Raw genomic sequence first — 14354 nt, 5'->3', positions numbered from 1 at the left:
GCGATCACCGAATGCAATGAACAAGGTTGGAGGAGGTGCAGGTGAATCTCTGCCTCACCTGAAGGGCTGTTTAGGTCCCTGGATGGTAGTGAGGGGGGAGGTGTAGAGGCAGGTGTTACACCTCCTGCCGTTGCAGGGGAACATACCTGGGGAGGGGGAGAAGTGGGTGGGGGGGGGGGGAGGGAACTGAGTGGATCAGGGAGTCGCGGAGAGAGTGGTCCCTGTGAAAAGCAGAAGGGGGTGGGGAGGGGAAGATGTGGCTGGTGGTGGGATCACATTGTAGCTGGCGGAAATGTCAAAGAATGATATGCTGGATGTGTGCAGGTGAGGTGAAAGGTAAGGACCAAGGGAACTTTATCCTTTCTCTGTCTGGGGGGAGGTGGAGTGAGAGCAGGGGTACAGGAAAAGGGAGGAGATGCAGGTGAGGGCTCCAGCAACCGCCGTGGTGGGGGCGGGGGTGTCCTGTTTCCTTAAAAAGTAAGAGGACATCTCAGATATACTGGAGCTGTTGACCTCTTCTCAAGAACAGATGCTGTGGAGATGGAGAAACTGAGAGAAAGGAATGGAGTCCTTACAACAGACAGGGTGGGAGGGGGTGTAGTCTAGGTAGCTTTGGGAGTCGGTGAGCTTACGGTAAGTGTCGGTGGATAGTTTGTCTCCTGAGATGGAGACAGAATGAGAAAGGGGAGAGACGTGTTGGAAAGTGAATTTGAGGGCAGGGTGGAAGTTAGTATTGAAGGTGATGAAATTGTTGAGGTGTACACGGGTGCAGGGGCAGCACCAATGCAGTCGTCGATGTGGCAGAGGAAGAGTTGGAGAATGGTGCCAGAGTAGGTTTGAGGACAAAGATTCTTCCACGTAGCCAATGGAATGGCAGGCATAGTTAGGACCCATGCGAGTGAGTACACCTTTGATTTGGAGAAGGTGGGAGGAATCAAAAGAGAAGTTGTTCAAAATAATGGCAGGACCCTTAGCAGTGTGGAGGAACAGAGGATCTTGGGGTCCACGTCTATAGATCCCTCAAGGTTGCCACACAGGTCGATAGGGTTGTTAAGAAGGTGCATGGGGTGTTGGCCTTCATTATTCAGGGTATTGAGTTCAAGAGCCGCAAGGTGATGTTGCAGCTCTATAGAGCTCTGGTTAGACTACACTTGGAGTATTGTGTTCAGTTCTGGTCGCCTCATTATAGGAAGGATGTGGAAGCTTTAGAGAGGGTGCAGTGGAGATTTACCAGGATGCTGCCTGGATTTGAGAGCATGTCCTATGAGGATAGGTTGAGCGAGCTGGGGCTTTTCTCTTTGGAGAGAAGGAGGATGAGAAGCGACTTGATAGAGGGGTACAAGATGATAAGAGGCATAGATCGAGTGGACAGTCAGAGACTTTTTCCCAGGGCGAAAATGACTAACACGAGGGGACATAATTTTAAGGTGATTGGAGGAAGGTATAAGGGGGATGTCAGAGGTAAGTTTTTTACACAGAGAGTGGTGGGTGTGTGGAACCCATTGCCTGCAGAGGTTGTGGGGGCAGATATACATTAGGGACATTTAAGATACTCTTAGATAGACACATGATTGATAGAGAAATGGAGGGCTATGTGGGAGGGAAGGGTTAGATAGATCTTAGAGCAGGATAAAATGTCAGCACAACATCATGGGCTGAAGGGCCTGTACTGTGCTATAGTGTGCTATGTTCTATGTGCAGAAAGGAAACTCCCCACAAGCAACTGTCAACAAAAAACCCTTTGCAGCTTGATTCAGTGCCTCAATTGCTGTTGTGTTCTCACCTTACTTTGGTTGCCTGAATTCAGCAAGCCATGGAAACGCACAAATGCCGTGTATTTGTCATGAAATTTGAAAATGAGCCAAAATTTTACTTTCAAATGTGCAACTGGTGTACTGTATATTATCCTGAGGAGGTTACTTGCAAGTAATTTGAGGTGCTCCTTAGTTAAAATCCCCCATTATTTTAAAATCAGACATTAATTCCAACCTGCTGTGATTTCATATTTAGTGCATTCTTTTTATTTAACAGAATGTTGTCTATTATATGGATTATATTCACTACTTCATAAACATAGTTGTGACTCAGTTACCGTGGACAATTACTTGTATGAGTTCTAATAAATTGCAGCCGAAGTATCTTGTAAAATATTAAGATTTACGGATAAATGAAGAATATTGGTTATGTGTCATTGTCTGACACTTCAGAATGTCCTCACTAAACCGCATTGGAACATTTTTATGATGGGAAATGTATCATTTTTCTATTTGCATGCTGTGTAGGAAGGTCTGCCGATCAAGTTGCAGTTCTGTGATCTCACACAGGGTTGTGGCTTCAGGGAGTAGCAAGTAGTGACACAGGATGACAAAGTTGTGATCTTATTTCTCAGCCTCAATCCCCACAAGCTTAGTTTCACACGAAGTAAAAGATCAATGACTTACCATGCATTGAATGGCAAGCAAATGCAGCAGACATTTGGAAAACCAAATGCAGAGTCTACCATGCCAAGTTTGGATAATCCTAACTCATTTTAGTGGCTGGAAGTGAAGTGAAGGTGCACGGGGCTCCAAACGTGGTCCATGTTGTCAGTCAACAATCATATTGTCTTGCAAATCTGTGGCTAGAAAATAAAGCTCAGCCCAGCAGTTTATCTCAGTACCTCAACTCATCCATCAATCAGCTGTAGTTCCAGTGGCTTATCATTGCTATAGAAACAATTTTCTGCAAACAATTTAGTGCAACTCATTTAGAGCTAAGTGCAAATTTACTGAGCTCATCTCACCCTTAAAGTCAGTAGTAGAAGACTTCTAGAACATAGAACAGTATAGCACAGGAACAGGCCCTTCGGCCCACCATGTCTGTGCCGAACTCGATGCCAAATTAAACTAAATCTCTTCTGCCTGTTCATGATCCATATTCCTCCATTCCCCGCATATTCATGTGTCTATCTAACAGCCTCATAAATGCCACTTATTGTATCTGGTTCCACCACCACCCTTGGCAGCCTGTTCCAAACCTGAGAGTTAAGATGTACAAGCATTTGAAAAGACAGGGGTTGATTAGGGATAATCAGCACGGCTTTATGACTCTATGACTTGCCCAACACATCTCTTTTAAACTCCCCTCTCACCTTAAATGCATGTCCTCTAGTATTTGACATTTCTACCCTGGGAAAAAGATTCTGACTGTCTATCTATGCCCCTTGTAAATTTATAAACTTCTATCAGGTCTCCCCTCAGACTCCGACACTCCAGAGCCAAGTTCGTCCAACCTCTCCTTATAGAGCATGCACTCTAAATCCAGGCAATATCCTGGTGAACTTCTTCTGCACCCTTTCAAAAGTCTCCACATCCTTTCTGTAATGGGGCGACCAGAATTGCACACAATTATAACTCCATAAATAAGGATTGCCTGTGCCCCTACCAATGTCTGTCACACTTCCAGTTTGTATAAGCTAATGTAATGATGAAGTAGTGCAAGTGAAAAACTTGGCTAAATAACTGCATGGGTCTCAGTGACAGAGATGCAACAGTATGATCTCAGTTATACCAAAGAAATTGATATTGATGAAATTATATTGTCTTCACTACTTATTGTTTCTATTTGTCAGGGTAAGATTGCTGACAGAGTTGGATATTTCCCCGCAACATTTGTTCAGAGAGTGATGGTGGGTGAGAAGGTCTTCAGATGCACAAAACCATTCACGGGCTCGAAAGAAGGACAGATAAATGTGAAAGAAAACCAGGTAATCACCAATATCTTTTTCATGTTTATTTGAAGTTAACTACCTAGCAATGAAAACATAGAGTTCATTGTGCCTCCAACCTAACATCTCAACAAATTATCGTTCAGTATTCTAACACATCTCTTTGAGTAGATAGTAGTGGTAGTGTTTCGTTGCAAATGAATTTTGAACTTATTTTATCCACATAATGCACTATATAATTTTGGATACACAGATACAAGATGATATAGAGGTTATTTAAAATAGATGTGTAAGAATTTCTACTCTCAACAGGTGGTGAATCTCTGAAATTCTCCAACCTGGAGGGTTGCTGAGGTTAGATCTTTGGAGATATTTACCGGAGAAGTAGATAAATTTTTGAAAGATTGGAGAATCGAGAGCTGTGGGGAACTGGCACAGAAGAGGAGATGAGCCCTGAGGTAGATCTGCCATGATCACATTGACAAGGCAGGCGTGAGGGGCCAGCTGGTCTAATCATGCTCCTCTTCTCTTTGTTGTTGTTTCCTTGTGGGTCTCTACACTGATAGTTCCAAATATAACAGACTCATCATGAGTGGAGTTCAGCAGTATTACCGACCTGCTCTCCTGATGCATTCACACAGAGTCAGGCATTTCTTTCACTTCCAATGGTGAGTAGACACAGGGAGACTTTCCATCCACATCAGCTTTTTCCAAGGAATCCTTGTAATCCCCAGTTATTCCAATGTATCTAAGGAATGCCAACATTGAATCTGTTAGCTTGTACATCCCATGCCTGCCAACAGATCTGAACATTGCCAGCATGCCCTGGAATATCTAACATACCCCAGGAATTTCAACATGCCCCATCAAATAACAAAATGCCCTAGAACTACTAGCACACCTCGTATATGCTCATGTAGCTCAAGAAGGCCAATGTGACCCTGGAATTCTGGTGAGTCCTGGAATTCCTCTCTGGCTTCTCATGTTTTATTTTCTCTAATCCTGAAACAATTACTGTTCTTTTTCCTTTGTCCATTAAATGTGCATAAGCGGGAGAGGTCACCTCAATATATCAGGCCAATCCCAAACTTTGGAAAATAAATATTGGGATGGATCATGCCCAAATCATGAAGAGTTCCGTTTGCTGAACTGAACATCCAGAAATCGATAGCAAAACCAACCTTGTGTGAATAGAGTAGCAAAGTTAACATTTCAAATCATGAAAGGGCATCAGAATGTGTTCTGATGAAGGGCCACTGAACTCAAATGTTAGCACTTTGTACATGAACTTCTGTTGGGCCTTTGACAAGGTTTGGTGATGATCTCGGAGATCAGAGCCCAAGGGATCCACAGCAGGTTGGTAAATTGGATCCAAGATTGGATATGATGGAGATGTACCACAGGGTTCAGTGCTGGGACCCTTGCTGTTTGTTAATTCAGAATCTGGTTTATTATCACTGACATATGTCATGAAATGCGTTGTTTTGCGGCAGCAGTACAGTGCATGACATAAAAATCGGTATGTTATAAAAATAAATAAATAATGCGAAAGAGGAATAACGAGGTAGTGTTCATGGGTTCATGGACCGTTCAGAAATCTGATGGCGGAGGGGAAGAAGCTGTTCCTGAATCGTTGAGTGTGGGTCTTCAGTCTCCTGTACCTCCTCCCCGATGGTAGTAATGAGAAGAGGGCATGTCCCGGATGGAACGTGGTATATACTGTACACTGACGATTGAGATGTGAATGTAAGAGGGATGGAGTCAGACTCATACAGCATGGAAACAGGCCCTTTGGTCCAAGTTGCCTACCAAGTTAGTCCCATTTGCCTGCACTTGGCCCATATCTGTCAAAACCTTTTCTATCCATATATCTGTCTAAAAGTTCTCTGGATGTTGTAATTGTACCCACCGTCACCACTCCTCTGGCAGCTCGTTCCTTTTACCCACCATCCTCTGTGTGAAAGGTTGCCCCTCAGGTTCCCTTTAAATCTTTCCTCTCTCAGCTTTGAACCTATGCACTCTAGTTTTAGTCTCCCCTACCCTGGAAAAAGGACTGTGACCATTCAATTTAGCTACAGTATGCCCCTCATGAAAACTATCCAGTCTCTCATAGAACACAGAACAGCACAGGAACAGGCCCTTCAGCCCACAATGTCTGTGCTGACCAGAATGCTAATCCAAACTAATCCCATCAATGGGCACATGGTCTATGTCCCTCCGTTCCCTGCCTATTCATGTGTCTGTCTAAATGTCTCATAAATGTTGCCATTGTGTCTGCTTCCGCCATTTCCCTGGCAACACATTCATAGCACCGTACACTCTCCATGTAAAACAAAACTTGACTTGTAAATCCCCTTCACACTTTCCCCTTCTCACCTTAAAGCTATGCACTCTAGTATTCATCATTTCCACCCAAGAAAAAAGACTCTAACTATTTACGATCTCTACCCTGCCTCTCATTATATACCTTTATCAGGTCAGCCCTCAGCCTCTGACATCCCAGAGCAAACAATCCAAGTTTGTCCAACCTCTCCTAATACTCTCTAATCCAGGCAACATCCTGGTGAACTTCGACCAAATGAAGTTGCAAATAATACCTTCTTACTCCTGTAACCAAACTCTGTTGAATTAAGGACTGATGTGCTCTTTGACCTCCCGACAGCCTGCAACACCAACATGCTGCTCTTTAGTGACCTGTGTACAAGAACACCCATTTCGACAAATCCAATGCCTGAGTAGTGATGGCAACAAAGGAACTTTTAGTTCCTTACCAGACAACACTTGGCCTGGTTTGATGACCTGTGATTCAGGAACTAATTAATCATAAACAAAAGGTGTTCATGCACTGGAACCAGCATCAAGAAAGAACGGGGAGTGGAATGTGTGCAGCAAGTATTGGTATTGGTTTATTATTGTCACATGTACTGAGGTACAGTGAAAAACTTGTCTTGTATACTGTCCATACAGATCAATTCATTACACAGTGCATTGAGGTACTACAGGGTAAAACAGTAACAGAGTGCAGAATAAAGTGTAACAGCTATAGAGAAAGTGCAGTGCAGGTAGACAATAAGGTGCAAGGTCATAATGAGGCAGGTTGAGAGTCCATTTATCGTACTAGGCAGCCGTTCAATAGTTGCAATAGGTCACTGGTAACCAATCATAACAGTATGGAAGGAGGCAGTTAAAGAGGATCCTATGACAGACAACAAAGAGACCCACCTCCCCCCCATGTAATTCCTGAAAATGGCATCTCTGAGATCCTCTTGTAGATGAGAAAGGTGAGGTCATACAATTGTGCCAGATGTATCTCACCATATTTTACTACAGGGATTTTGAGTGCCCTACAGGCATACAGGACCTTCAACAAGGTCCCACGTGGCAGACTGGTCTGGAAGGTTTGGTCCCATGGAATCCAGGGAGAGCTAGTTGGGTGGATTCAAAATTGGCTCAGAGGTAGGAGGCAGAGGGTGGTGGTTGAAGGTTGTTTCTCGGGATGGAGGCCGGTGACTAGTGGTGTGCCGCAGGGGTCGGTGTTGGGACCTTTGCTACTTGTTATTTGTATAAATGATTTGGATGTGAATGCACAAGGCTTGATCAGTAAATTTGCAGATGACATGAAATTAGGAGTTGTTGCCGATAGTGAAGAAAGTTATCATAGATTACTGGGGGGGGGGGGGGGGGCGGTGGTCTTGATCAGTTAGGGAAGTGGGCCGAGGAGCGGTAAATGGATTCCAATACAGATAAATGTGTGGTGATGCGTTTTGGAAAGTCAAACCAGCGTAGGACTTGTACTGCGAATGGCAGGGCACTAGGGAGTGTAATGGAACAGAGGGACCTGGGGATACAAGCACATAGTTTGTTGAAAGTGGCATCACAGGTAGACAGGGTGGTGAAAAAGGTGTTTAGCACGCTGGCCTTCATCAGTCAGGGCATTGAGTACAGGAGTTGGGACATTATGTTGTAGTTGTATAAGTCATTGGTGAGGCTGCACTTGGAGTTCTGTGTATAGTGTTGGTCACCCTGTTATTGGTTAAACTGGAAAGAGCGCAGAGAAGATTTATGAGGATGTTGCCAGGACTAGAGGGCCTGAGTTATAGGGAGAGGTTGGGCAGGCTGGGTCTTTATTCCTTGGATTGTAGGAGACTGAGGGGTGACCTTGTAGAAATGTTTAAAATTATGAGAGGCAGAGATAAGGTGGACGGTAACAGTCTTTTCTCCAGGGTAGAGGAGTCCAAAACTAGGGGGCATAGGTTTAAGGTGAGAGGGGAAAGATTTAAAAGGAACCTGAGGGGCAACTTTTTCATGCAGAGGGTGGTGAGTATATGGGACGAGCTGCCAGAGGAAGTGGGTGAGGCAGGTACAACAGTATCATTTAAGAAGCACTTGGATAGGTACATGGAGGGGCAGGGCTTAGAGGGATATGGGCCAAACGCAGGAAATTGGGAGTAGCTGGGTGGGCACCATGGTCGGCACGGACTGGTTGGGCCTGTATCTGTGCTGTATTGCTCTATGACTCTTTTTTAGATGGACTTTTCAATCTCTTGCTGGCCAATTCTCCAACGCTCTCAGACCAGCTATGCCCAACCCATGAGAGCCAAGCCCAGATGTCAATGTGCAAGGAGAGAAGCAGTCAGAACATACTGGAAGGAGTTCTCTTGAAAAAACTCCTAAGCCTGTGCCTTTGATGTGAGTGCCCATGGTTCTAATCCACAGCACATTAACTGCTACACTCCTGATACTACTCAAGCCCAGCAGACAAACTCCCTGTTAAAATAACAAAATATGGTGAATTACTGCTGACACAGATCCCTCATCTGCCAGAGGATCTCAGAAATGTCAGAGAAGAAGGTCTCATTCCTGTTTGTCACAGGAAAAGTTATCCCAAAGATGGTCCTTAACTGCCTACTTCCATGTTGTGAAGATTGGCTATTTGCTGGATCTCCTGCAATCTTCCTAAAGACCTGCTGGTTGATAGAGCAACTGCCTACGAGAAAGTATTCCTAGTTTAGATGGGTGGTAGGAAAATTAGGGGGGGAGTTAATAGGCACACGAGCAGAAATCTAGGGTCTGATCATATCTGACCAGATCCAGTGGATGGGGCACATTATCCACATCCCTGCCAACAGACTTCCAAAACCAACACTGCTCTGCATTGTATCACAGCAAACCGGTGGACAGCAAAACCATTTCAAGGTTGTTCTCGAAGTCCCTTGCTTTCTAGTCATGGGGTCAGAGTGTATTAAGCTCAGAAACAGGCCGTTTGGAATGGCGATTCAAGTGCTCAACTAGATACTTCTTAAAGTATCTGGTTGAGGGGCCAGGAAATATCACTGTCAGAAAAGAACATCTGTCCTGCGACAGGGTGATCAAGGTAGTGTAGAAGGTTGCCAAAGGCTACAGTGGGATATAGATCAGTCACGATATGGATGGAGAAATGGCAGATGGAATTTAACCTGGCCAAATGTGAGGTGTTGCACTTTGGGGGAATCAAATGTAAAGGGACGTTACTGGCAAGACCCTTAAGTGTTAACGTACAGAGGGATCTTGGGATCCAAGTCCATAGCTCCCAGAATGTGGCTGCACAGGTTGATAGGGTGGTAAGGAAGGCACACGGCATGCTTGCTTTCATTAGTCGAGGCACTGAGTTCAAGAGTCGGGAAGTTATGTTGCAGCTTTTTAAAACTCTAGTTAGGCCATATCTGGATTATTGCATTCAGTTCCATTATAGGAAGGATGTGGAGGCTTTGGAGAGGGTGCAGAAGAGGTTTACCAGGATGCTGCCTGGATTAGAGGGCATGTGCTACAAGGAGAGTTTGGACAAACTTGGATTGTTTTCTCTGGAGCGGCGGAGGCTGAGGGGAGATCTGATAGAAGTTTATAAGATAATGAGAGGCATAGATAGAGTAGACAGCAGGTATATTTTTCCCAGGGTCGAAATGTCTAATATTAGAGGGCATGCATTTAAGATGGGAGGATGTAAATTCAAAGGAGATGAGTGAGACAAGCCCTTTACACAGAGAGTGGTGAGTGCCTGGAGTGTGCTGCCAAGGGTGGTGGTGGAGAGAAGTACAATAGAGGTATTCAAGAGGCTCTTAGATAGGCACAGGACTGTGCAGACAATGGAGGGATATGGACACTGTGTAGGCAGAAGGGAGTAGTTTGGTTAGGCGTTTAATTACTTGTTTAATTTCAGAAGATTGAGGGGGGATCTTATAGCAACATATAAACTTATGAAAGGGATAGATAAGGTAGAGGCAGGAAGGTTGTTTCCACTGGTGAGTGAGACTAGAACCAGGGGACATAGCCTCAAGATTTAGGATGGAGATGAGGAGAAACTGCTTTTCCCAGAGAGCAGTGAATCTGTGGAATTCTCTGCCCAGGGAAGCAGCAGGGACTACCTCATTAAATATATTTAAGACACAGTTAGACAGATTTTTGCATAGTAGGGGAATTAAGGGTTATGGGGAAAAGGCAGGTAGGTGGAGATGAGTCCATGGCCAGATCAACCATGATCTTATTGAATGGTGGAGCAGTCCCGACGGGCCAGATGGCCAACTCCTGCTCCTATTTCTTATGTTCTTAATTAGTTTGGCACAACATTGTGGCCCTTCGGCAAGGTTGCAGGGCAAGTTTTTTCCACAGAGTGGTGGGTGCCTGGAACGGGCTTCCAGGGGAGGTGGTGGAGGCAGATACGACAGTGGTGTTTCTGAGGCTTTTAGACAGACACATGAATATGCGGGGATCGGAGGGATATGGATCATGAACAGGCAGAAGGGATTTTGTTTGATTCGACATGGTGTTCTGCACGGACATGATGGGCCGAAGGGCCTGTTCCTGTGCTGTACTGTTCTATATTCTGAAGCTGAAGTGCCACTTAACCCAGCTGTGTATCCTGATGGAGTTAGGTCTGGCACAGGGACAATTTCTCTGTTCATTTAAATGAAGGGAATGGCTGAGAAGAACCTAAGTGTTTTAGTTTATTTATATATTTTAAATGCTTTATTTAAGTTAAATTTAAGTTGTAACGGTTTCCAGTGTATTTAATTGTTTTTATTTTTTTTTGGATGTTTCTGAACTTAGGAAATATTTAACACAATCTTTTTGACAGCTTTGACAGCCACAAACCAGGGCACATGGCTCAGCCAACTGAATCAGAATCAGGTTTATTATCACTGACATATGTTGTGAAATGTGTTGTTTTGCAGCAGCAGTACAGTGCAAGACATAAAAATTACTATGTTACAAAAATAAATAGTGCAAAAGGGGAATAACAAGGTAGTGTTCATGGACCGTTCAGAAATCTGATGGCGGAGGGGAAGAAGCTGTTCCTAAAATGTTGAGTGTGGGTCTTCAGGCTCCTGTACCACCTCCCTGATGGTAGTAACGAGAAGAGGGCATGTCCCGGGTGGTGAGGGTCCTTAGTGATAGATGCTGCCTTCTTGAGGCACCGCCTCTTGAAGATGTCCTCGATGGTGGGGAGGGTTGTGCCCGTGATGGAGCTGGCTGAGTCTACAACTCTCTGCAGCCTCTTGCGATCCTGTGCATTGGATCCTCCATACCAGGTGGTGATGCAACCAGTCAGAATGCTCTCCACCCTACATCTGTAGAATTTTGTCACAAAAAGCACTGTACAACTCAGAGCTTCACCACAGTTGATGATCTGGATGTTCCTATTGAAGGAACAATAAATTCTAAATGAAAATGCTGTAGACCTCCTGAGTGTTACCAGCATTTTTTGTTTTTATTTAAAGTTCTAACATTTTTCACAGGTCAGCAATAAGTATGAGCGACTCTCCACTGCCCACAAATTCTGAATCAATATCCTTAGTGAAAATACACAGAAGTTTTAACTTCAGAGACAGCAGGAAAGTCAGTTTTGATCTTATAGATTGGGTGGTCAGCGGGAGAAGTGGATCAGTGTTATAACAGCAAAACCTGGACAAAGAGAACTAATTTGCATTTGTGTTAATTAGGCATCCTATACTCTTTCATCCTCATTGCTGTGAGCACCTGTGCTTTAACAATGCGTCCCAAACCCATCAAGGTCTTGAGGTTCCTGGGAGGCCATGGCAACTCCCTCTCAAAGACAAATCATTTCCCTTTTGCACCGGTTGAGTTTGTCCAGCATTTTCTGTTTTTGTTTCAGATTCCAGCATCTGTAGTTTTATTTGTTTTATTCCTTTTGCATCAATGTTCCAAATGCGTTACAAGTGAAATTCATGGTAATTAAGTTACTGAAACTTTAAGAGACAACCAGTGAATTCAGTAGATCAGCAGAAACAGGGTTGGGAAACCTTGTCATGGTCAAAATTAGGAAAGTCTTGAAGACAATGAGTAATTGTTTTTGGGCCCCAATAGTGAAAGATTTTAAACTTTTTTTTTCTGGAGAATGGCTGCTAATTTTAATGTTGCCACATGAATCTCATATTAACCTTTTAAATTTTCATCTTCATTCATAGATCTGTGTGGACAAAGGTGAAGAGAATAATGGATTTATTAAGGTGCACAGCGGGAAGAAGATGGGCTTTGTACCACTTGATATCCTGGTCAAAATATGATATCACACTATGTCCATGCAATGAAGGTGATGTTACTTAATGTGGTATTGGCTGTTCTTGTCTCACATCATCAACAAAGATGAACTTTATTGTGGTCCATTGCTGAGAGTCAGATGATCAAAACGGTACATTGAAACACTAAGGAAGTGCTTCTTAAAACCAGATATGTTGAAAATCTGAGGAGTCTGCTTCCTGACTGAGGGACAATTCCATATTGTCTGTAGTTGTACATTTGGGGTTTGGTAGTATCCTATCCCTATAAAACCTAACAATGACAAGGGCAATTTAAATGCCCTTACCATTCCTTTACACATTATTAGGCATATAAATAGAAAGTAGTCAATCCAGTACAGAGATGGGATTTTCTAACCTACCTGTATTTTCATGCCTTATATGCTGTATGGTGTATTTTCAAATGACTCCTGTTCCTGCATCAGAGCTGTTGGTTTTGTCATTATGGATCCATCATTCAGGTCCTCAGCTAAACTAAGTTGTTGTCTAGCCCCAAAATCGTTTACCTTCTTCGTGTCTGAACGGATTTTAGGATTACACATCTGCTTGGAATGCGACTATTTAGAATGTACTCTGAATATTCACATCTAGCAGCATTATCATTGTCACTTATAGTCAAACAAAAGCAAGTTAGCTGCTCACCTGAGTATGAATTGTATTTTCTATCATGGTAGGTATTTTAACACTTCTTCAAAGAGTTTTATGGCAAATGAATAGAATCAATTTTGTTCACGGCAGTTTAAAGGCTTGAAGACAATGGTGTGCAAATTGAGTAAAGGTAGCACCATAACCAGAGATGGAACCTGACAGCTACCTTTGGAATAAAAACTTGAAAAGCTTCTATAAAGGCTGAGGCAATCCACGACACAAAGTAGGTTTACTTCTTTTGTTACTGAATCTGTTAACAGTGGGTATTTTGATATGATTGTGTGAAAGTGATAATGAGGCATAAATCCAAATACAAATCCTTTAAATTTTTATTAATTCCAAAAATTATATCATGTTTTAAAGATGTCTGCAAGACAGTTAGTAAGTTTGCCTTACTTGGTAGGAGTCTGATCTCAGCCATATTGCTGAATGAAGGGCACTTTCTCGAAAGGAGGCTGTTCTTTTATGCGAACGCTCAGGATCAGAATGACAATGGTAGAGACCAAGAACCAGGCCACTCAACCGCCCCTTTGACTTAAGGAAGCCAAGTCAAGGAACAGATGAATACTATACTTATTTAAACATAAGCAGTCTCAATCTGATCAAATCAGCCACTGTATTGGAAAAGATGCTCATCTTTGTGCCTCCAAGCCCAGGGACACAGATTTCTCTGGGGTATTCTGTTTATGCAGTGATGCCTTTTGTAAGCTGATCAGTTGTTAGACACAACTAAGTCCACCTTGAAATTTAGATCCGTGGAATCTACCTTAATAGCTTGTTTACAGCCAGTCGAACATCGCAGTTTTGGAAATCACATATCTGAAATTGAGGCGGGGAATTTAATGGAGAAAAGTATTAGAAGATTGAGAACTAGAAACTAGCTAAATGTAAGCAGAATGAAAATGGTTGCATTTTCATTTGAAGGGTATAAAAGTAACAAGGCACCAATCAAATAAGGCATTTTGATAGCCTTATCTGGACAATTTACTGCACTTCACCCTAATAATATTGGAAGTGCAAACTTAAGGAAAAGGCCATTGTGGGAAAAATGTCAATTTTCTAGAACTACTTGGATGTCTAAGATTTAAGAAAAGAACTGGACACCAGAATCAAATATTAATCATTGATTAAAGTGTATTAATCATTTGTGGTATAATTCTATTGTGAGATTATTCTATGTAAAAGGATTCTAATTTTCTTCATTTTTCACAGTTGAAGCAGGGGAATTTTAATAAAAGCAATCTGTGGTGGTGGTTGGTTAAACATAGTGGTATCTCAGACTCTAGATTGTTTAAGATGCAGTTTTCAGGATACTGGGAGCAGTGGAAAAGCTGGCATTAATTACCCATTCGTAATTGCCCTTGAGAAGTAGTGGTGGGACACATTTGTGAACAGCTCGGCAGCACAGTGGTGCAGCTTGTAATTCT

General features: G+C 43.1%; 1 protein-coding gene across 1 annotated transcript in view; it reads left to right on the top strand.

The window, feature by feature from the left end:
• stac (SH3 and cysteine rich domain) overlaps window positions 1-12385 on the top strand; it is a 94454-nt gene extending 82069 nt beyond the window's left edge. Inside the window, exons 10-11 of the mRNA XM_052023507.1 lie at window positions 3611-3745; window positions 12169-12385. Of these exons, the coding sequence (XP_051879467.1) occupies window positions 3611-3745; window positions 12169-12267 (234 nt within the window). The 3' untranslated portion in view covers window positions 12268-12385. The remainder of the gene's footprint in view (window positions 1-3610; window positions 3746-12168) is intronic.
• The last annotated feature ends 1969 nt before the right edge of the window (window positions 12386-14354 follow it).

The sequence above is a fragment of the Pristis pectinata genome, chromosome 9 (genome assembly GCF_009764475.1).
Source record: "Pristis pectinata isolate sPriPec2 chromosome 9, sPriPec2.1.pri, whole genome shotgun sequence".
Lineage (NCBI taxonomy): Eukaryota > Metazoa > Chordata > Chondrichthyes > Rhinopristiformes > Pristidae > Pristis > Pristis pectinata.
The sequence above is the reverse complement of the archived record's forward strand: the minus strand, read 5'-3'. Positions and strand labels throughout refer to the sequence as shown.